Below are 22553 nucleotides of genomic sequence, written 5' to 3' on the forward strand. Positions count from 1 at the left end.
ACTTGATTAGAAGTATTTAATAAAGTATTTACTTCAGTTGACTCATGAATTTTTTAAAGGCTATAGATCACTAAATAATAGGGAATGACTTACCATATTTACTAAAACAATTGACTTTTTTGGTTATTTCTAAAGTGTTGTCTAACTTGTTTTCTTGTATTAATGTGTAAGTTTCTTGTTAGTAATATGTAAATATGACAATAAACTGGAATCAAGAGTTGAATATTTTTTTGTATTTCCATATAATCTTCCAGAACACAATAAATTCTTAATACTTTTGCCGTATTTCTAATATCTATTCTATTTATGTTAAGAAAAGAAAAATTCCTAGCATTTAAATTCTAAAATGTCACATGATTAGCCTTAAATATATTCTCATTGAAGATATTTTTTAGTTTTATGAAGTTATATATGTCATAACTCAGGAGTATTAGTAAGTAGAATACATATATTGTCGCAGAATGTAGTTGGGACATGACAGTTTTTTATCTTTTTAAAATGGGAATATAGTAATGAATTATATTTATATTATTATATAATGTTATGATCAATTTAAGTTTATATTCTTATATATTCAATATCTTTTGAGTACATAGAGATGTGTTAAGATGTGTGCTCAGTTGTCAGTCGTGTCTGACTCTTGCGACCCCATGGACTGTAGCTTGCCAGGTTTCTCTGTCCACAGGATTTTATAGGCAAGAATACTGGAGTGCATGGCCAGTCCCTCCTCCAAGGGACCTTCCCAACCCAGGGATCAAACCTGCATCTCTTGTGTCACCTGCATTGGCAGGTGGATTCTTTACCACCAGCGCCACTTGGGAAGCCCATAAAGATGTGTTGTTAGTCAGTCATGTCCAACTCTTTGCGACCCCATGGACTGCAGCATGCCAGGCTTCCCTGTCCTTCACCATCTCCCAGAGCTTACTCAAACTCATGTCCATTGAGTCAGTGATGCCATCCAACCATCTTGTGTAGTTAACAATATTAACTAATTTAAGAAATAAGTAAAAATATCTATGTATATTTTTAAAAGCCTCTTTCTTTAAAACAATTAGTTATCACTTTATGTCAGGCATAGTTCTAGAGCTGGAAGACAGAGGGGCAACTAAGATAAATCCTCTGACATCATGAAGTTTTTATTCTGTGGGGAAAAATAGGTAATAAATGAACATACCAAAACATAATATAATTTTAGACAGTGAAGTGGTTAGTTTAAAGAATAAGCAGAATTCTGGGTTCTACTTGAGGGCAGATGGTAGATGACTCTTTTAGATGTACGTTTGCAGACTGTTTCTCAGCAAATGTAAAATTTGAGCAGAAACTGAATAGCCAGGTCATAGAAATTCTTGAGAAAGAGCTTCCTTTCAGGCAGAGCAAACAGCAAGTGTAAAGGCTCTGAGATGGGAACAGACTTCAAGGCTTGGGCAGGGGAACAGGCAACATTACTGAGGACTAAGGAACAGGATAAAAAATAGTGTGAAATAATGGGATCAGAGAGGTGGAGGGGGGACCTTTACACTCAGGGCTCTGCAGGCCATGGGAAGATGTGTAGGCTTATTCTATACCTAAGGATTGGATGCAGAAGACTAAGATGATGTGAATTTCTTATGCCAAGAGCACATTAGAGGCTTTGGGGCAATAAACAGTAGGGGAACAAAGCTGGAAGTATTTGAGAAATTAGATAGGAAGCTGTTGCAATAATCCAGGGGAAAGGTTATGTTTAATTGAATAAGGGTGGCTATAGTGAAAGGGTGAAAATTTGTGAATGCAATATATATTTCAAATATTATTTGTTGATTGGATATGAGCAGTGAAGGAAATAATTCAGTGAAGAGGCCAAGATTACTGGCAGTAGGTACCAGATGGTACCATTAACTGACTAGGGAAGACTAATGGAAGAATGAGTTCTAGAAGAAAAAAAAATGAGTTCTATTTTTGATACATTAATTTGCAGTTCTTATTAAACTCAAAAGTGAAGTTATTCAAGAGCTATGTGGGTATTTCAGACTGAAACCCATAGGAAACATCAGAACTAAAGATAAGATGTGGGGATTTTTCATCATACAGATGATTTTTAATGACATGGGACTGGATGAACTTCTCTAGGGAAAGGGTATGATTGAGGGGCTGAGACCTGTGGTATCCCAAAGTCTAACCCTCAGAAATAGGAGTGGGGAGATTGTAATGGAGACTTGGCAGAAGCAGCTAGTGGTTAAAGAGAGAGCACTGGGGTGGAGCATCCCAGAAGCTGAGGAATGGACTATTTCATGCCCATGAATAACTAGTGCACCTGCTTGGTTACTCAGTCGTGTCTGACTCTCTGTGACCCCATGGATTGTAGCCTGCCAGGCTCCTCCATCCATGGAATTCTCCCAGCAAGAATACTGGAGTGCGTTGTCATGCCCTCCTCCAGGGGATCTTCCCCACGCAGGGATTGAACCCGAGTCTCCTGTGTCTCCTGCATCGCAGGCTGATTCTTTACCACTCAGCCATCAGGGAAGCCCTGAATATTTAGCAGGACCATTCCTATATGAAATACTCAGTGCTAACTTGCATTCTCCTCTTTCTTTAACAGATAGTTCTGTCCCAGAGACAACAAGTATGAATACCGCAGACAACGGTGTCAACTGTCTGTGTGCCATATGTGGGGACAGAGCAACAGGAAAGCACTATGGTGCCTCCAGCTGTGATGGGTGCAAGGGTTTCTTCAGACGCAGCATCCGCAAGAGTCACGTTTATTCCTGCAGGTACTTGAAATGCTCCTTCCAGAAAGGTGATCTTTAGCGATGTTTCAAAATGCCATGCAAAAAGTAAGGGAATAAAGAGCTTTCGAAGTTCTATAACTCTAAGAACAAAATTTATAAGCTCCATTAAAAGTGAGTATGTGTGGTACATATAAACAATGGAATATTGCTCAGCCATTATAAAAGAACAGAATTGTGCATTTGTGTCACATTTGCAGAGATGTGGATGGACCTAGAGATTGTCATAGAGGGTGAAGTAGATCATAAAAAACAAATATTGCATATTAACACACATACATGAAATCTAGAAGAAAACAGTACACGTGAACTTATTTACAAAGCAGAAGTAGAGACTCAGACGTACAGAGCAAACATACGGACACCTGGACAGGGAGGAGGGATATGTTGGGAAATCGGGATTGACAAACGTATACTACTGTATATTGGAGAAGGCAATGGCACCCCACTCCAGCACTCTTGCCTGGAAAATCCCATGGACAGAGGAGCCTGGTAGGCTGCAGTCCATGGGGTCGCTAAGAGTCGGACATGACTGAGCGACTTCACTTTCACTTTTCACTTTCATGCATTGGAGAAGGAAATGGCAACCCACTCCAGTGTTCTTGCCTGGAGAATCCCAGGGACGGCGGAGCCTGGTGGGCTGCCGTCTGTGGGGTCGCATAGAGTCGGACACGACTGAAGCGACTTAGCAACAGCAGCAGCAGCAGCAATGACGCCTATTAGTTATTAGTAATAACTAGTGTATAGCACAAGGGGAAAAAAAACAATGGAAAAAAGTGAGTGCGTGTGGATGTGTATACGATGCATTCACACGGGTGGTTTTTTTATGAAACATTTTAGACTTATAAAATATATATTAAAACATCCACATACTTTTCACCCAGTTCAAACCAATACAGTTGAAGCCTCCTGTGGACACCTCCCCTCTCCCTTTTTCTTCCTCCCCCCTTTCCTAGAGGTAACTACTATCTGAAATTTGGTGTTGTCTTTTCCTTGTGTTTTTTATTGTATACCAGTAGACATAGGTAAATCCATATTTAAATGCTTTCACAGGTTGTGTGTTTTTCTGCACATTGCTTATCATTTTAGCATCATCACATCCTGATCTTTAAAACAAAATTGTAAAAGTGCAGATGATTTTGGCAGCTTCTTGATGTTCATAAATAAAATGAAATTTTCAGCTCTAAAATGTTAAATATATTTCTCATGACAATTTTGCCATTAATTTTAATGTTTTGTCTAAAATTTATTTAATTATATGTGTCACATTTCTAGTAGGTTTTTTCAAAAAAATAATATCTAGGTAAACATCACATCACAATTTCGGTTTAGCTATTTCGCCTTTAATGTTCAGAATAACAGTTCTTGAATGCAGATACGGTCTATTAAGTATGGGCTATTCAAAGGTGACTGATTTTAACAGGAGAAATCTGTTTGCTCTGTCTTTGAAAGTCATGTGTAGGATTGTTAAAGTGTTTTTGGCACAAGTTGAATATTTAGGAAGAAGTTAACTCTCTCACATTATGATGACATTTGACTTCTAGGGATGTGGAAAAGTTAATATATAACTCACAAATATCTAACTAGTGTTCTCTAGTAATTTTTATAAGAGAGTTTAAAGTAGGTTTAACAATGTAAATTAACTATTTTTAAAACCTTCTTGGTAAGCAAAAGAAAAGTATTTCTTGCTTTTATATACAGCCAAACTTGAGAGGTATAAGGAAATCAAGTGGATTTACTCCATCAAAAGCATTTTCTGTATGATTCCCTCAAATATTGAATGCTTCTAAAAGATTAATAGTGAAATAAATACAAAATAACATGTAAACAATATTTTTACAATTTTTAAGTCATATATGCTGTCAAAGATAAAACGTATATGTGTGTATATGTGTATGTATACATATGTATATGTATATATATGTTGTGTGTGTGTGTATATATATATATATATATATATATGTATACAGGCTATCCAAGCAACTAAAAACAGTGACTTTTTTTCCATTTAATTTTTTTCTTTTATTTTGGAGTGTAGTTGATTTGCAATATTGTGTTAGTTTCAAGTGTACAACAAAGTGATCCATATACATATATCTATTCTTTTTCAGATTCTTTTCCCAGATAGATTATTACAGAATATGGAGTTGAGCACTCCAACAACAAATTCTAAGAGTCAGAGAATGACTCTTGAACACAAATAGGTTTCAAGATTTTTACCCTTCCTGTGTGGGAAAAGTGAGAAAGGAATGTTTCCATACAACTTTTGGAAATTTAAAAAATACGCCAACAACACATACAACCTTACTCCTCCCAACACACCATCATGAATACTGCTGCCAACTTAGCCTTCTTTACGTACACCGATATTAAGCAAATGCTATGAATTTTTCCATTTGGAAAATTTTATATTGATGTAAGTTTAGGGGCAAAAATGTTTTTTAAAGTTTAGGCTTTGCTAATCTCAAAGTCTTTTAAGTATGTTCAGATAACAACCTGTGCTGGCAAGTCCTCCCTGTTTTATAATTGTGGGTTGACTTGGGATGTCAAATGACCTTCCCAAGTTCTATGGACAATGTATGGTGGAACTGGGAATCAAGTTCAGGTCCAACTCCAGAGACTGTCCTTTTTTTTTTTAAGTGCACAATTTAGTTTATTAGTATTTTCACAGAGTTGTACAATCATCACTATAATTAATTTAGAATATGTCAGCATCCTATAAAGAAACCTCTAGTACCGTTTAGTAGTTACTCCCCATTTCCCCCAGCTCCCTCCGCACCAATGTGGGATAACTACTAGTCTACTTTCTATTTCCATAGATTTGCATCTTTTGCACATTTGATATAAGTGAAATTACCCAATATGTGACATTTTGTGTCTGACTGCTTTCTCTTAGGATAGTATTTTCAAGGTTCATCCATGTTATAGCATGTATCATCAGTTCATTCTTATTTATTGCCAAGTGTATAATATTCCATTCTGTGAGTACACAACGTTTTGTTTACATTATATGTTTATCATCTGGTGGCATTTGGGTTGTCCCCACTTTTTGGCTATTGTGAATAATGCTGCTATGCACATTTATGTACAACAGTCTGTGTGAACATATGTTTTCCTTTCTCTTGGGTATACCTAGGAGAAGAATTGCTGAGTCATAGGATAACTCTTGTGTACCTTTTGAAAACTGCCAAACTTTCTTCCTAAGCAGCCACATCATTTTATATTATAGCCAACAATGTGTGAGCCATCCAATTTTTCAATGTCCTAATCAACATTTGTTATTATCTGTTTTTTTCCTGATCTTAGCCATGGTAGTGGGTGTGAAGTGGTACCTAATTGTACAGCGACTGTATTCTTAATGCTTTATTCAACTGCCTTTTGATATATAATTTCGAATTTAGAGTAAACTCCAATTAGATATGAGGTAAAACTACCAGAAGAATATTTACATAGAAAAATCATGGAAGGGCAGAGGAGTGAAGTTCCCCATCACACTGAAACCATTAGTAGTAAGCGTTAGAATTTGTATACTAAAGTTTTTCATCTGACTTTGGCTTTCATGGCACAAGTTAGAAATGACCATGGATACTGGCCAAAAGTGAGATACCATTCAGTTTTGTTTTATTAGAAATATTGCATGAGAAGTTAGGCTTGTATTTTCATGCTGATCATGAGATTCGAAAATTCGTAATTATCCTTATACATTTTTTCTGTTGATCTAAATTTAACTATACTTTTAAAAGTCTGTCTGTTTGCTTTTTTGATAAATGATAACTGTCTGCAAATATATCTTTTTTTTTTGGCATTGTAGGTTCAGTCGGCAATGTGTTGTTGACAAAGACAAAAGGAATCAATGTAGATACTGTCGATTAAGAAAATGCTTTAGAGCAGGAATGAAAAAAGAAGGTAATAATATATAATATAATGATAATTAATTATTGATGAAAAATGCTATACACACATGTTCTCATTTAATCACAATAATCTTTACATGAGTTCTGATTTTCCTCAATGAAGGATCTGCAATTCCTTGAGTTTAAGAATTTACTCAAGGACACTGATACTTACTGGTAAGTGATGGAACCAGTCTTTTTACCTGGTGACGGACTTGACACATTCTGTCCACTACTGCATTACCCCTGGCAACAAAATTATTGTCTAACAAACATTCCAGTGTCTTTTTCAAAAGATAAATGGCAAAATATACTAATAGGATGCATTTTAATGTATTTTAAGTGCATTTTTAATCGCAATAACAATTTAATATCTGTTTCATAAACATCCACTGAACACTGACTGACTTTTCACATATTAATTTATTTATCTAACAAATTTATCGTGCACTGCTGCTCTCCAAACACTGTTGTTGGTGCCAAGGTTTAGTGTACATAATAGTGTTCACTATTATGTAGTGAACATAATAGACAAAATGATCCCCCCTTTCAGGGAGCTTATATTCTCTTTAAGAACAGAGACAATAGACTAGATGCTGTATTTCAATGTGAAGTAATTTCATTTTGAACATATTAAATAATCTAATTATACTATCCTATGTTCTAACTACAGCTAATTTAGCAATAGATGTGTTTAGCACATCTAAATATTTGGCAGGGAATAGATCCTATAAGCGGAGAAGGCAATGGCACCCCACTCCAGTACTCTTGACTGGAAAATTCCATGGACAGAGGAGCCGGGTAGGCTGCAGTCCATGGGGTCGCCAAGAGTCAGACATGACTGAGCGACTTCACTTTAGCTTTTCACTTTCATGCATTGGAAAAGGAAATGGCAACCCACTGCAGTGTTCTTGCCTGAAGAATCCCAGGTATGGAACCTGGTGGGCTGCCGTCTATGGGGTCACACAGAATCGGACACGACTGAAGCGACTTAGCATCAGCAGCAGCAGCAGCAGCAGCTCCTATAAGGGGGTTTCCCCTGTGGCTCAGCAGTAAAGAATCTGCCTGCAATGCAGGAGACAGGGTAGGGTTTGATCCCTGGTTGGGAAGATGCCCTGGAGAAGGAAATGACAACCCACTCCAGTGTTCTTGCCTGGAGAATCCCATGGGCAGAGGAGACTGGTGGGCCACAGTCCATGGGGTCACAAAAGTGTCCGACACAACTTAGTCACTAAACAACAAGCTGCTATAAGATTTTGTGCTTGTCATTTTGCGATATGCTTGTGCCTTTCACTATCGTATACAAGGAGATATTTTTCAAAACTATTTCACATACTATTAGAAAATTAAATCAAATCATATCTGTATAGTACAAATACATAAAAAAAAATTCCATTAGTTTTACTAGTTGCTAGTCTCAAAAAAGAAGGCAAAATAAAGTTCACAAAATTAAAGTTATAACACTTTCATTTCAACATGACTTATTTCTAGTGACATATTTGGTTGTTTATGGCATTCATTATATACATTATCAATTATCTTCATTCATTTTTACTTGAATCTCTGCTTCGTTCCTACCATATGAAAAGCAAATAACACTTCTACATTTCCATTAATAATTTTACAATTTGTTAAATAAAATTATTTTTTAAATAGTTAAAGCATATCTTATGCTGCTCATTGAATAATGCATTCAGTTCAGTTCAGTCACTCAGTTGTGTCCAACTCTTTGCGACCCCATAAATCGCAGCAGGCCAGGCCTCCCTGTCCATCACCAACTCCTGGAGTTCACTCAGACTCATGTCCATCAAGTCAGTGATGCCATCCAACCATCTCATCCTCTGTCATCCCCTTTTCCTCCTGCCCCCAATCCCTCCCAGCATCAGGGTCTTTTCCAATGTGTCAACTCTTTGCATGAGGTGGCCAAAGTACTAGAGTTTCAGCTTTAGCATCATTCCTTCCAAAGAAATCCCAGGGTTGATCTTCTTCAGAATGGACTGGTTGGATCTCCTTGCAATCCAAGGGACTCTCAAGAGTCTTCTCCAACACCACAGTTCAAAAGCATCAATTCTTCGGCACTCAGCTTTCTTCACAGTCCAACTCTCACATTCGTACATGACCACTGGAAAAACCATAGCCTTGACTAGACGGACTTTTGCTGGCAAAGTAATGTCTCTGCTTTTCAATATGCTATCTAGGTTGGTCATAACTTTCCTTCCAAGGAGTAAGCGTCTTTTAGTTTCATGGCTGCAGTCACCATCTGCAGTGATTTTGGAGCCCCAAAAAATAAAGTCTGACACTGTTTCCACTCTTTTCCCATCTATTTCCCATGAAGTGATGGGACCAGATGCCATCCATGATCTTCGTTTTCTGAATGTTGAGCTTTAAGCCAACTTTTTCACTCTCCTCTTTCACTTTCATCAAGAGGCTTTTGAGTTCCTCTTCACTTTCTGCCATAAGGGTGGTGTCATCTGCATATCTGAGGTTATTGATATTTCTTCCAGCAATCTTGATTCCAGCTTGTGTTTCTTCCAGTCCAGCATTTCTCATGATGTACTCTGCATATAAGTTAAATAAGCAGGGTGACAATATACAGCCTTGACGTACTCCTTTTCCTATTTGGAACCAGTCTGTTGTTCCATGTCCAGTTCTAACTGTTGCTTTCTGACCTGCATATAGGTTTCTCAAGAGGCAGGTCAGGTGGTCTGGTATTCCCATCTCTTTCACAATTTTCCACAGTTTATTGTGATCCACACAGTCAAAGGCTTTGGCATAGTCAATAAAGCAGAAATAGATGTTTTTCTGGAATTCTCTTGCTTTTTTGATGATCCAGCAGATGTTGGCAATTTGATCTCTGGTTCCTCTGCCTTTTCTACAACCAGCTTGAACATCTGGAAGTTCATGGTTCACATACTGCTGAAACCTGGCTTGGAGAATTTTGAGCATTACTTTACTAGCATGTGAGATTAGTGCAATTGTGCGGTAGTTTGAGCATTCTTAATTTTTCCTAAATAGATTAGGAAGTAATTGTTTGCTTTCAAAGTAGATATACTTCTTATTTACAGTAATAGCATAATTTAAAGGTTAGTTAAATGGAAACATACATAAATATGGTTTTATGTCAAAAATAGTATCAGCAAGAAGATTACAAATGTCACAATATCTTTTAGCATTTTCTAAAGATTGATCATATAATGAAATCCATAAAACATAGCTTACATTTTAATGTTTTATCTCCACATACACATTTCCAAATGAGTCAGTTTAGGCTGAAAGTCAATGACAGTATTTAAGAAAGAGGAAGTAAGCTACCAGTAAATATGATTTTAAAATAAAATATTAATGATTCACTCCAACTAAAGATTCAGTTCAGTCGCTCAGTCATGTCTGACTCTTTGTGACCTCATGGACTGCAGCATGCTCTTAAAGGCAAAAAGTTTAGTTTTTTTCTTTCAAATTAATGGAATTGATAGGTAATAGTTTGTTTAGTTACACATTGGTGAATTTCTTTTAAAAAGAATAATTATAGAAATAAACTCTGATAGTTTAATGTCTTATCTTTCCAGCAAAATTGGGTAAAGCATTAGGGTACATAATTCAGAGGGTACAGACTTTGTTTCCATTCTTTTTGGTTAAGAGAAGACAATTTTACCTTTTATGTTTTGAAATCCAACTTTGACTTCTGATTTATATTATTCTCTACATAACAAACATACAAATCTGTACCACCCCACTTTTGCTTCCTTATATTTAAAATTTGGGTATAAGCATTATTCTTTTTGTTTGTTTGCTTCTGAAACAAAGAGATCTAGCTCTTTCTTAGAAGACTTTCATATGATACTTAATATTTCTTCATTGTTCCAAAATGCTGATATTCAAATCTGTTTTCTGAAGAAAGACCCCTACCTGCTGCAACCCCTGCCTTGTTAATGTCTCTAAACTGTCCCAAAGATATTGCTTCATAAGAGATCATAGGATTGTGATCACCTTAACCAAAATAAATGTACTTTCCGTTTTTGCAGCTGTTTTAGAAGAAAAAGAAAAATGGGAGTTTCAGAGCATATGACTCATATTTTCTGACAGTGAATACACTCTTATCTTTAACCTGGTCAATCTCATAGGTGATACTCTTCCCTTAGATATCTTATGGCTTTATTAACCTTGAGACAATGGAAAACCAACCTTTGAAAATACAACATGGCTGAACCGGCTGACCTACCGCTTTGCAACATGTGTACCATCATGAGGTCCCCAAAGGCAGTATTTTATGTGCTCTAGTGACAAGCTTGGCTCTTCCTACTTTTAAAATGGTACCAAATAAAAAAATATCTTTAGTCAGACTTATCTCTGCACCCCGCACCAGGTCTTTCAGAAATATTCCTTCTCTCCTTTTATACTTTTTTTTTTTTTTTACTTCAAAGAGTATATATTCTGACTTATGTTGAAGAAAACCAACCAGTAAATACTGTGATTTTCTCCCCTAGCTGTACAAAATGAACGTGATAGAATAAGCACCAGAAGAAGCACGTTTGATGGCAGCAACATCCCCTCCATCAACACCTTGGCACAAGCGGAAGTTCGGTCTCGCCAGGTACTGCTGCTCCAGCATCCTGCCCTATTTAATAGGATCAGATGCTTACTTAAGAATAATGCAAAACTGATTTAAGTTCATTCACATGTGCTTATTACTATAATAAACTCCACTTAATGCAACTTCAAGTTTCACTTTGAAAATATTAGTGGACTATTGACTTCGTTTTTACTTTTCCTGGGCAATTCCCCATTTTTTGAGTGGAAAAAAAAAAATGAGATACATTTCAATCTAAGATTGTTAAAAGTTTGTTTACAAGGTTGATTTAAAATACTTAATGCTTAGCACAATGCCCTGGGGCAGTATCTTGTTATGTTGGTTGAATCTGGAAATCAATTACCACAGCTTTTAGGGTGTTTAGTTGAAAACTATCATTAAAGTTTTCTTTCTTGAAAATGATGCCTAGATTCAAGAACTCACCTTAGCACCTGCTTTGGAAACAGGTACTTCAGGGAACAGCCAGAATTCAGAAAATACAAGAAAAAGTTTATTGTTTGAAATTTCTTGAACGAGAACACCAGTTCTAGAGTTAAATATGTAAGTGACCAGTTATATAAATAAAAGTAAATCACTTAAGAATCAAATAAATAAACCTTTTGAAGAAAGTTTATTTTAGCAGTGTCCCTATTAGAAATGTTAATGATATTTTTCTCTTGTAAAGCAAATTATGAAATAGCTAACTATTAATCGGGTCTTATAATGAGTCAGTGCAACTACTTTCGTTTTTGATAACACAAGGGTAATATGATGAGGTTAACTTCACCATTATCATCCTCATTACTTGAAGATTACTTGATGGTCCTATAAAGCATTTTGAGAATGGCCTTAAAGGAACTGTGAGGAAATGCACATAACAGCAGAAAGACACGTACACACACACACAGACATGTTCAAAAATGACGCTTAGAAGAACTTTTAAAAAGTGATTTTTTTCCAGAAGAAAGGCATTTGGACACTACTTGTATCTTAGATAGTTCAAAATTGTATATCATTTAAAAATTAATCATTATATGTTAAGCTTTTCAAGTTGCTGAGTCAAAGATTGGTGGTGTCTTAACTTTATTTGAATGGGCTTCCATTGAATGCAGCAACATAGTCTGGCTTCTCATCTAAATCTATTCTCCTCAGTTGGTAAACTTTACCAATGGAAACTTTCCTTCATAAATTATAACAAATTAAAGGTGGACTTTCTGGCCGGAACTATCATCTTTAATTAAAAACAAAATCACACAGCATTAGTTCAATGTGGATACTCCACAGCTCTTTGTATTATAATTTTGAATTATTAAAAACTCCCCCAAAGTTGTGGTAACTTGTTTTACAGATTTGGCCAGTAAAAATAAGATACTGCTCCCAGACTGTGGCAGTGAATGTTCTCAGTCTAACTTGAACTGATAGGTATTTGATTTATCAATTTTAAAATGTTTGGTATATTTCAAGATAGTGTGATAATAAGAGTGTCCACTACAATGGTGTTTACTTATTGCAGGGGCAGAAAAAAGAGATATATTGGACTTGTGTTATTTTCAATGACAGATTAATATAATGTTTTTAATAATAGATCTCAGTCTCAAGCCCTGGTGCGAGCGCTGACATAAATGTTAAGAAAATTGCCAGCATTGGTGATGTCTGTGAATCCATGAAACAGCAGCTCCTAGTCTTGGTGGAATGGGCTAAATATATCCCTGCCTTTTGTGAGTTACCACTGGACGATCAGGTATATAAGAGATTACAAAACTTTAAAAAGTGTTTTTTGAACTTTGCTAAGTTTGTGTGTTCTTTTAGTTATATTTGTAGTTTATTTTCTATATGTGACAAAGGTTAAATGGTCTTATGAGAGAAAATTGGTTTTCTTCTTCACTTATCCTGTTCTATTAAGAGGCAGACTGTTAAACTTCTACTTTAAGGGTCTTAGAAATTTATTGACTGGATAAGAGTTGATCAAGCCTATGTTCTTCCTTCTAGAAGTTTAAAAAGCTTATAATAAGGACTTCCCCAATGGTCCAGTGGTTAAGACTCTGCCTTCCAATGCACGGGTTGTGGGTTCAATACCTGGTTAAGGTCCCACATGCCATGGGGTGTGACCAAAATTTTTAAAAATAATATTAATAGAATAAAATATTTAAGGATGGGAGAAAAACAGATAGCAGGTAACTGCTATTGTAAGACATAGTATTGGAATACTTTTGTCTCAGAGGCAGATGGTACCCATTATGTCTTGGTGTTTACTAAAAGTACATAGAAAATTCTTCAGATATACCAGACCTCTTTTAGAGAGAAAACACACAGGTTGTGTTGGTGTCTCTGTAGGCACTTTTATGCAATTAACATATAAAATTGTGCCTTTCATGTTGTCAATTTTATTCTGGTAATTACTATATAAAAATTATATATTTAGTAAAAAAAAAATGTCTGTAGAATTGTGCTCTGAAATCTACAGAAAATAGATTTCAGATATAGTGATCTTTTCTGAATATATATTTCATACTTTGTCATATTTATATTAAGATATTTTAGTTAATAATTAAGAAGTTTAATTTTCTAATGTCTATGAAGATTGGATTATTAGTTTCAAATTCATTTTTAACTCTTCTAAGTAGTATATAATATTCTATAGATGTAAATAATTTGAAAATTTCCAATTCCTCCAGATAAAGCACAGTATGTAATAGTATGTAATATAACCAGGGTCTATTTTTGTACCCTCTTACCAGAGCTTTTTATCATTGATACACAAAAATAAAGAAACAATAAAAGGGAAATGTGTATGATTGTCTAAAAATCAAAGAAGGGCAAAATATTTACACACCAGAAAATAAAAGTGATCACAGGAAGTTAGCAGTTATATTTCTAGAAGAGCATTTCACCTGGTTACAGAAAGAAAATACTGTGAAATCTGAAATCATTCTTTAAATGTTCTGTAACTCCCTTCCTGGTATGAGTCATGGTTATGGACATATCATAAAGATAGCTTGGCTCAGAAGGCTATTTCACAGTGAATAATGCTAAATTGCTAAAACTTACTTGTCTCACCCCAAGCCATATAAGTAGGATTATGTTATTTATCAGTTTTATATTTTTATTATCACTCTTTAAAGTTGCTGACATATATGCAGACAGTGATTTAAAAATTGGGAGATTGAAATCCAGTAACTTGTCAATAATAGTTTTTATTTACTAACTGTTTAATATTAACAGTATACCATTAATAGCCGTGGATTGGCAGAGTCTACTATGGATAAGGGATTTTGATATTAGTTTTCAGTTACATTATATGTTACATTATTTAATAGTCTCAGGAGCTCTGTGGCATGTTTTATAATATCCACTTAACAATTTCTAAAACTGAGACATAAATCAGTTAAGTCCACTCAATATATTCATCACACAAATAGTTATTAGGACTACTGCTCAGTGTTAAGAACTGTGACTATATGGCAGGAAAAATACAGATTGCATCAGTATTCTCATAAAACTTGCATTCTTTTGGGGAGAGACAGACAATAAAAATGTCCACATTCTGAGTAAGATAATTCTAGGTGGGGATCAGTTCTATAAATTGAAATAGGATGAGTTGTTGGGGAATAGTCATGGGTGGAGTGGTAACAGATCCAGTAAATTGGGATTTAGAGATTTTTCTTGAGACCTGAGTAGCAAGGGACTAAGTCTGTCAAGATCCGAGAAAAAGGCATTCTGGCTTCTGGAAGAGCGAATTCCAAGGCTCTGAGGCAGGGCAGGCAAAATGTCTAGAGAAAAGTGAGCAAAGGATGTTGCGAGAAGAAACCAGAGTGGGTGGTAGCAATGGGGAGGGACAAAGCACTGAGCCATCACCTCAGGTGAGGCCACGGTTGAGGTGTTCGGATTTCGCTCTAAAGACAGTAAGAAATAGTTAAAAAGATTTCAGCAGAGGAGTGATATTAATTGATGAATATTGTACAAGATATCATTTTAGAAGGTTTGTCAAGAAGGACTTAAGATGGAGGAACCAGAAAGGAAGCAGGAATACTTAGTAGATCTTTGGAATGTATTTTGGTAGGCCAGGTGAAGAATGACCAAGGTTTGGACATTGGTGGTAGCAATGGAGAAGCCCTGCTAGGATGTGCTGTGCAATTAGAGAGGGATCCAAATGGACCCTTGGTTTTGATGTGAAAAAGCATTTTGGATGGCTGTACCTTTAACTGAGGAGATGAAGATGCTGGAGAAGCATTCACTTTGATGAATTAAACTTGAAATGCTTCCTATTTGTTCTAATAGTGATGTTCAGCAGGGAATCCAACTGCTCTGAGAGTTTAGTTCAGAGTTAAAGGTTCAGTCTAGAAAGCGTCAGAACCCAGATCCCGCATACTCATTTCACAGTATCACCCCTCTTTGCTTTACTTTTGTTTGTGGGTGCGTGCTAAGTCACTTTAGTCATGTCTGACTCTGTGCAACCCCATGGACTGTAACCCACCAGTCTCCTCTGTCCATGGGATTCTCCAGGCAAGAATACTGGAGTGGGTTGCCATGTCCTCCTCCAGGGGATCTTCCTGAACCAGGGATCAAACCCTCCTCTCCTATGTCTTCTGCATTGGCAGATGGGTTCTTTAACCACCAGTGCCACGTGGGAAACCCTTTGCTTTTGTTTGTTCAGTTTAATTATGTGTAACAGATTGTGTTTGACATATATTTTTCTTCTTTAGTCCTCATGACTGCACTTTGAGATTTTCATCACTATCTCCATTTGATAAATGAAAACAAATGAGTCCCAAACATACTGGTTAACTGACCCAAGCTTAAACATGTAGTAAGTGGAGAAACCAGAATTTGAACTATAGTTTGTTAGACTCTGTTCTCAAATATCATTCACTCCCAAACACTAAATTATTCTTTTTTTTTTTTTCTTTTCTTGCTGCCATCCTATTGCCTGATTAGTTTTAGAAATTTTGAAAGTAAAACTCTATTGATGTGCTTAAAATAGAAGGCTTAATAATAAGAATCTATGAATATTGTAGTTTGTTAAAACAAACAACAACAAAAAAATGTTCCAGGCTTAAAGAACACTAAGTTAATCAGACTTTATTATAAATCCTTTCATCATTATGTTTTATAATCAATTGTTAAACTTGGTATTTTTCATTAAGGTGGCACTGTTGAGAGCTCACGCAGGGGAACATTTACTGCTTGGAGCTACAAAGAGATCCATGATGTATAAAGATATTTTGCTTTTGGGTAAGTTTTTTTTTTTCATCTTAATTTTTTTTTTCTTCAAATTTAAGAACTCTTTGCCTCACCATAGTTCTTGAAGATAATGTTTTTCTATAAGATTTGTGCTTATTTGTTTTGTCTATGCATGTCCAATGGCCCAATTGCTCTAGCAGCCTTATTTATAAGACTCCATTGAATTTTATATAAACTTTGTCCAAAATCACTTGGGCCTCTTTCTATGGGTAGAATAATTTTAATTTTATTTTAATTTTAAAAAATTATGCTTGCTTGATACTTACAGGGGGTTTATTCTATATGTACCAGGCACTCATAGATACTGTCAAATGATGCTATCACTTCACAGTGGATTTAGGTGGTCAGAGGCTCTGTTTTTCCTTTCCTTTATTGCAAGGAAGTTCAGAAGAGATGTTCAGTATGCATTAAATAAAAGAGAAATGTTGCTCAATAAACAAAATATCAAGATATGTTTATTTCAGGACAAAGAATTAGTGATTTGTGTCACCATCTTATGGAATTCCATACATTTTAAGTGTCTACCTAATAATTATACTATATATCATTTTCTAATCTTCTAAAGATTAGTTTATCTCCTAGGATCTCATTGCCTATTATATGCTATAAAATCCCAAGTTAAAAAAAAATTTCATAACAATGTCTGAAAAATTCTCATAGTTAAATAGCAGTGCTGAATCAGGCAAAATTATGACAGCAAGTGGGATAAGGCACAAAGGAAAAGCGTGTGTCTTCATTTAGGAAGTACTCTGATCCACCCCCTCTTCAGTTCAGTTCAGTTCAATCTCTCAGTTGTGTCCGGCTCTTTGCAACCCCAAGAACCGCAGCATGCCAGGCCTCCTGAAATCTACCAAAACCCATGTCTATCGAGTTGATGATGCATCCAACCATCTCATCCTCTGTCATCCCCTTCTCCTCCTGCTCTCAATCTTTCCCAGCATCAGGGTCTTTTCAAATGAGTCAGCTCTCTGTATCAGGTGGCCAAAGTATTGGAGTTTCAGCTTCAACATCAGTCCTTCCAATGAACAATCAGGACTGATCTCCTTTAGGATGGACTAGTTGGATCTCCTTGCAGTCCAAGGGACTCTTAAGAGTCTTCTCCAACACCACAGTTCAAAAGCAACAATTCTTCCCCTTTACTTACCTTATAAAATTAGGCTTCCTGTTGAGAGAGTTGAGATCTCTCTAATGCTTTTGAGATCTCTCTAATCTCTCTAATCTCTCTAGAAGCTCTTTCTCCCTCTGGCTGAGTAAAATGATAACTAAATTGTCTTATTCCATTTTTTAGACAGATATTTTGTCCCAAATAGTTTGTCCCAAATATTTGTCCCAAATATTTGTCCCAAATAATATCACAATAGCCAATAGTAACTGAGAACTTACTGTTTAAGATATATGCCTTTAAGTGCTTTAACATATCTCTATATATACACTCTCTCATTTAATCCTCAGAATAACCCTGAGGGATATGTACTATTATTTTCAACCTGTTTTGTCGGTAAAGAAATGAAGGCAGAGTAAGTTTGTCTGAGGTCACAAAGCAAGTAAGGGATTGAGCCAAGATTCTAAACCACATAATATGACTGCTTTTAAATTCTGCTAAATTTTCTCTTACAATTTTAGCGCTCCTACAATACTGTTCTCCTTATAAATGTGAATATAATAAGCGTAGAAAACAAAACAATCTTACCACATAGTTCTAAGTAGTCTTATCCTAAATAATTAGATAATTCAACTTTTCATAAGAGGAGCAGGGCTACACTTTTTAAAATACTTTTGCATGTGTTGTTATACTGAAGATTGTCTTTGCCTGGTGAAAGAATTCAGAATACTCTGCTTTTTATAAAACCAGAAAATAAAAATTTAGCAGTTATTTTAGGCGCTCAAATAAGCTTCCAATTTCCTAATATTTTAGAAGCTATAATATTGTTATATTATAGCCCAAGACTTTCTAAGGTAGAACATATTTAAAGATTAGGTGGTCCAGATTTCTATCCAATTTCTGAATTCTTTTGAATTCTGCTGCAGATGTTAGCCTTGTGATTAGATGATCTTCCCATCTCTTCTTAAAGAAGCCCAGGATGAGAGAATTTACTGTTTAATGAGGCAACTCATAAGAGTATAGCTGATAGTTTAAAAAAATTAGCCTTGTCTACTTAAGCTTATTAAAATTGTGTCTCAGTAGTTGTTATATGTATAAATACCTATACCACTGAAGGAATGCTAGTTTACTTCACTAGAAGCAAGAGAGATTCTTTAGGTTTTGTATCATGCTCATTAATGAGTAAGGCACTAACAGATAACTGACATAGTGGAAAGCTAATCATTATATCTTGTTTCTCCTTTGTCAATAATTAGCTTGTTATTAGTCTGTACTTTAGTATTATCACCAGTGACCGAGGCTGTTAAAATGCATGTGATCATATTATCAATGTTATTGATCCTGTAAGTGTTCTTAAGTTTTTCCTAACATAATTAACAACACTACTGAGAGAGGAAATACTATTCGTGTTTCTTCAAGGGAAAATGATTTAAAATATTTGTTTATAAAAGTTTAAACAAAATCTGACAATGTTGCATGTGTGAGAGGGTTGATGGTTTAACTATTATTATTTTTTTAATGTAGGGAACAATTATGTTATTCACCGCAACAGCTGTGAAGTCGAGATTAGCCGTGTGGCCAACCGGGTTCTAGATGAGCTGGTCCGACCATTTCAAGAAATTCAGATTGATGATAATGAATATGCCTGTTTGAAGGCAATTGTGTTTTTTGATCCAGGTTTGTTTCCAAAGTTTCAGTAAAAATGATTGCAGTGAAAATTAAACTTCCTTTTATTTTATTTGTTAATAATTTTATCTGTTTGTTTATTTTTGGCTGCACTGGATCTCCCTTGCTGTGCAGACTTTTCTCTAGTTGCAGTGAGCGAGGCTACTCTCCAGTTGCCACACAGGCTTCTCACTGTGGTGTCTTCTCTTATTGAGGAGCAGTGGTTCTAGGACACACAGGCTTTAGTAGCTACAGCACGTGGGCTCAGTAGTTGTGGCCCCAGGCTCTTGAGCACAGGTTCAGTAGCTGTAGTGCACACACTTAGTTGTCTGGTGGCATGCAAGGATCTTCCCAGATCAGGGATCGAACCCACATCTCCTGCCTTGGCAGGTGGATTCTTTACCACTAAACCACCAAGTGGTTTAAAAGTCACCAACTTTTAAAATATTAGAATATTTACTCTCACACTCTGGTAAGACAGAATATTTAGGTTGCTCTTTTTATTCCTGCACTAGATGCAAAAGGGCTAAGTGATCCAGTGAAGATTAAGAACATGCGGTTCCAAGTGCAGCTGAGTTTGGAGGACTACATCAACGACCGGCAGTATGACTCCCGGGGCAGATTTGGGGAGCTGCTTCTGCTTCTGCCCACGCTGCAGAGCATCACGTGGCAAATGATTGAGCAAATACAATTTGTTAAACTTTTTGGAATGGTTAAAATTGACAACTTACTTCAGGAGATGTTACTAGGTGGTGAGTTTATTTAAGAATTTCTATTTTATTTCTTAGCATCATATTACAGTGCTTAGAGCAAGTTTGACCTTTTTACTTTTTGTCCATGATGTAATGAACTCAATTTTTATTTTGCATTTAGAAAAATCTATAAAACCTATTGGCTGGGAACAAAAATACTTGAACATATTCAAACCTCCCCTCCTCTTCATACTCAACCTCCACCGCCTTTACTCCACCCATCCCTCTTACCTCAATTTTCAGATCCTCCCAAATATGGTAAATGGAAATATATTTCTTATTGTTGGTACTTCTTGGAGTATATTATATTTTTTCTATGTCTTTCCTCCTCTAAAAGCTCACCGATGGCAAAATAAAACAACAACAACAAAAATACATAGAGTAAATAGCTTAAAAATAAACATTCTGCTCCTGAAATAAATTAACTGACACAACACAATGAGAAGGGGAAAATGAGATTTCTTTGCTGCAGTAGATGTCGGGAATAACTTAAGGAATCATTTATTTTGTGTTCTGATCTAGATTAAATTTCCTTGTAAAATCTATTTTATTTTATTTTAGTTTTAGTTTTCTAGTGGTTAATGTGTTTCTAATGATATCTTTCTGAAATAAAAGTTGTTTATGCTATTAGGGTGATCCCAAATACTATAAACTTGAGGTAAGTGATTCTTGGAATTGCCTTAACAACAGGCAGCAAACATAATGATTCCAGGAAACTGCACGGAAGGTCCATTATTAATATACAACATAATATGATACAACATTAATCTAGCCAGTGTACAGTGAAAGCTGACATTGTCTTTAATGTAGCAGTGACTCTATTAATTTATTTCTGAATTCCCAAAAAGCACTTTGCAAAAATAGCAATATTTAAGCTGTCAATCAAAACACTTGTTTTAAGGTAAACTTGCTGTTCCTGATTAAATATCCCTTACACAAGCATCTTTTTATCTTCTGTAGGTGCTTCCACTGAGCCTAACCATCTCCATCATCCAATGCACCCACATTTGTCTCAAGATCCATTAACTGGACAGACTATACTTCTGGGTTCAATGTCAACACTGGTGCATACAGACCAGATATGTAAGTATCTGGACCACTTGTGAAACACAGTATTTCTTAAACTTAACTAGTTGAGAAAATGTGAAATTTGGGGAAAGAATCTATTAGTGCCCAGAAATTGTAAAAATTGGATATAATTTCTTCTCCAGGATTTGATTGTGGGAGATTGTGAAACAAGTCACTTGTTCTTCTCATGTATGAGTTTTCTCCCTAAAATGGAGATATGAGTGCCTAAATCTTTCTACTTCATCGGTTTGGTAGTGCAAAAGGACATATAGGATGCTCCACTTTGCCTGGTAGTGCAGGACCATAAAAATTGCATACAAACTGGAACCACGCAAAGGAATCTTAATAATTAAGAGAAAAATTAAGATTAGTGATGACCCTTAAACATGTTTATCAAAACATTAAGAGCTCTTTTAACTATAAGTTATAAATGTATAGGGAAATTAAAAATAGTATTTTTAATGTTTAGTACACCATAATTTAAAATATTAAAAACACTGAGAAAAATATGAAGAGTAGTTTGGGCAGTGCTTGCCATGTTCTTTTTCAAGGACTTACAAGAGGAAGTGAGCATTTATGATGAAATTTACTCTTTTGGAAGTCTGGATTGTTTTCCAATATTTTATCCTTTGTATTTTCAATGTCATGAAATATCTCTCAGAAACCATTTGATAGGAAGTTTTTTGTCAGTTTCACTTCCTCTGGAACCTCTCCATCCTTTCAAAGAATTGGGCTCCTTATTAATGTTGACAAGTTTTCCTTCAGCTTAAGCTCTTGGCTGTACTTTTAGGGACTCAAACAATGACAATGTGAACATTTCCATGGTCAGTGTTTTCTTCTATTAACTACATTTACGTTCCATTTGAATTTCACTTCCAGCATTATCATTTTTTGTTTCTTTACTGCCCACTCTCCCCTTCTGGCCAATTCTCTTTCAGTTGTCCATGTTTTCAAAATGTCATGTGAATTTATCACTGGGAGGGAAACAGGAGGCAACACAACTACACACTTTGTTGTCAGTGTGTGAACTGAAGGAAATATGTTCGTTGACCAAACACAGTCTTGAACAGACTGAAGGATGTGGTGTGATTGGTTACTGATCAAAATGCACATCTATTATTTAGGTAATTATTTGTAGACTGAAAAAGTTAGCTGTGAAGTTTGTAAAGTTTGCAATACAGTAAAGTTTGTGAGTTTATGCAACACTCACTGTTAATCTGAGTTAACATACTAACTGAAATGTGAACCAGGTTTTTGAAAGACTAGTGCTATTTAACTAAGCAGTGATGAGTGGAATTTATGTGTATCATAATTGGGCAAACTGTGGGTTGTTTAGGTTTTCTTTAGTTCTTTGGAGCAAAAATGATTATATATATATACTAGAGATGACTGATGCTGAGGCTGAAACTCCAATACTTTGGCCACCTCATGAGAAGAGTTGACTCATTGGAAAAGACCCTGATGCTGGGAGGGATTGCGGGCAGGAGGAGAAGGGGACAACAG

The 22553-nt window shown here is 35.7% G+C and overlaps 1 protein-coding gene across 3 annotated transcripts in view; it reads left to right on the forward strand.

The window, feature by feature from the left end:
* The window catches only part of HNF4G (hepatocyte nuclear factor 4 gamma), a 133482-nt gene that overhangs the window by 105221 nt on the left and 5708 nt on the right, over nt 1–22553 (forward strand). For all 3 annotated transcript variants that reach the window (XM_019974067.2, XM_070802731.1, XM_019974068.2), the window contains 8 exons: nt 2576–2747; nt 6574–6668; nt 11140–11246; nt 12808–12963; nt 16367–16454; nt 19090–19242; nt 19746–19982; nt 20943–21065. In XM_019974067.2, coding sequence (XP_019829626.2) covers nt 2602–2747; nt 6574–6668; nt 11140–11246; nt 12808–12963; nt 16367–16454; nt 19090–19242; nt 19746–19982; nt 20943–21065 — 1105 coding nt within the window. In that variant the 5' untranslated portion in view covers nt 2576–2601. The remainder of the gene's footprint in view (nt 1–2575; nt 2748–6573; nt 6669–11139; nt 11247–12807; nt 12964–16366; nt 16455–19089; nt 19243–19745; nt 19983–20942; nt 21066–22553) is intronic.

This window comes from Bos indicus, chromosome 14 (genome assembly GCF_029378745.1).
Source record: "Bos indicus isolate NIAB-ARS_2022 breed Sahiwal x Tharparkar chromosome 14, NIAB-ARS_B.indTharparkar_mat_pri_1.0, whole genome shotgun sequence".
Lineage (NCBI taxonomy): Eukaryota > Metazoa > Chordata > Mammalia > Artiodactyla > Bovidae > Bos > Bos indicus.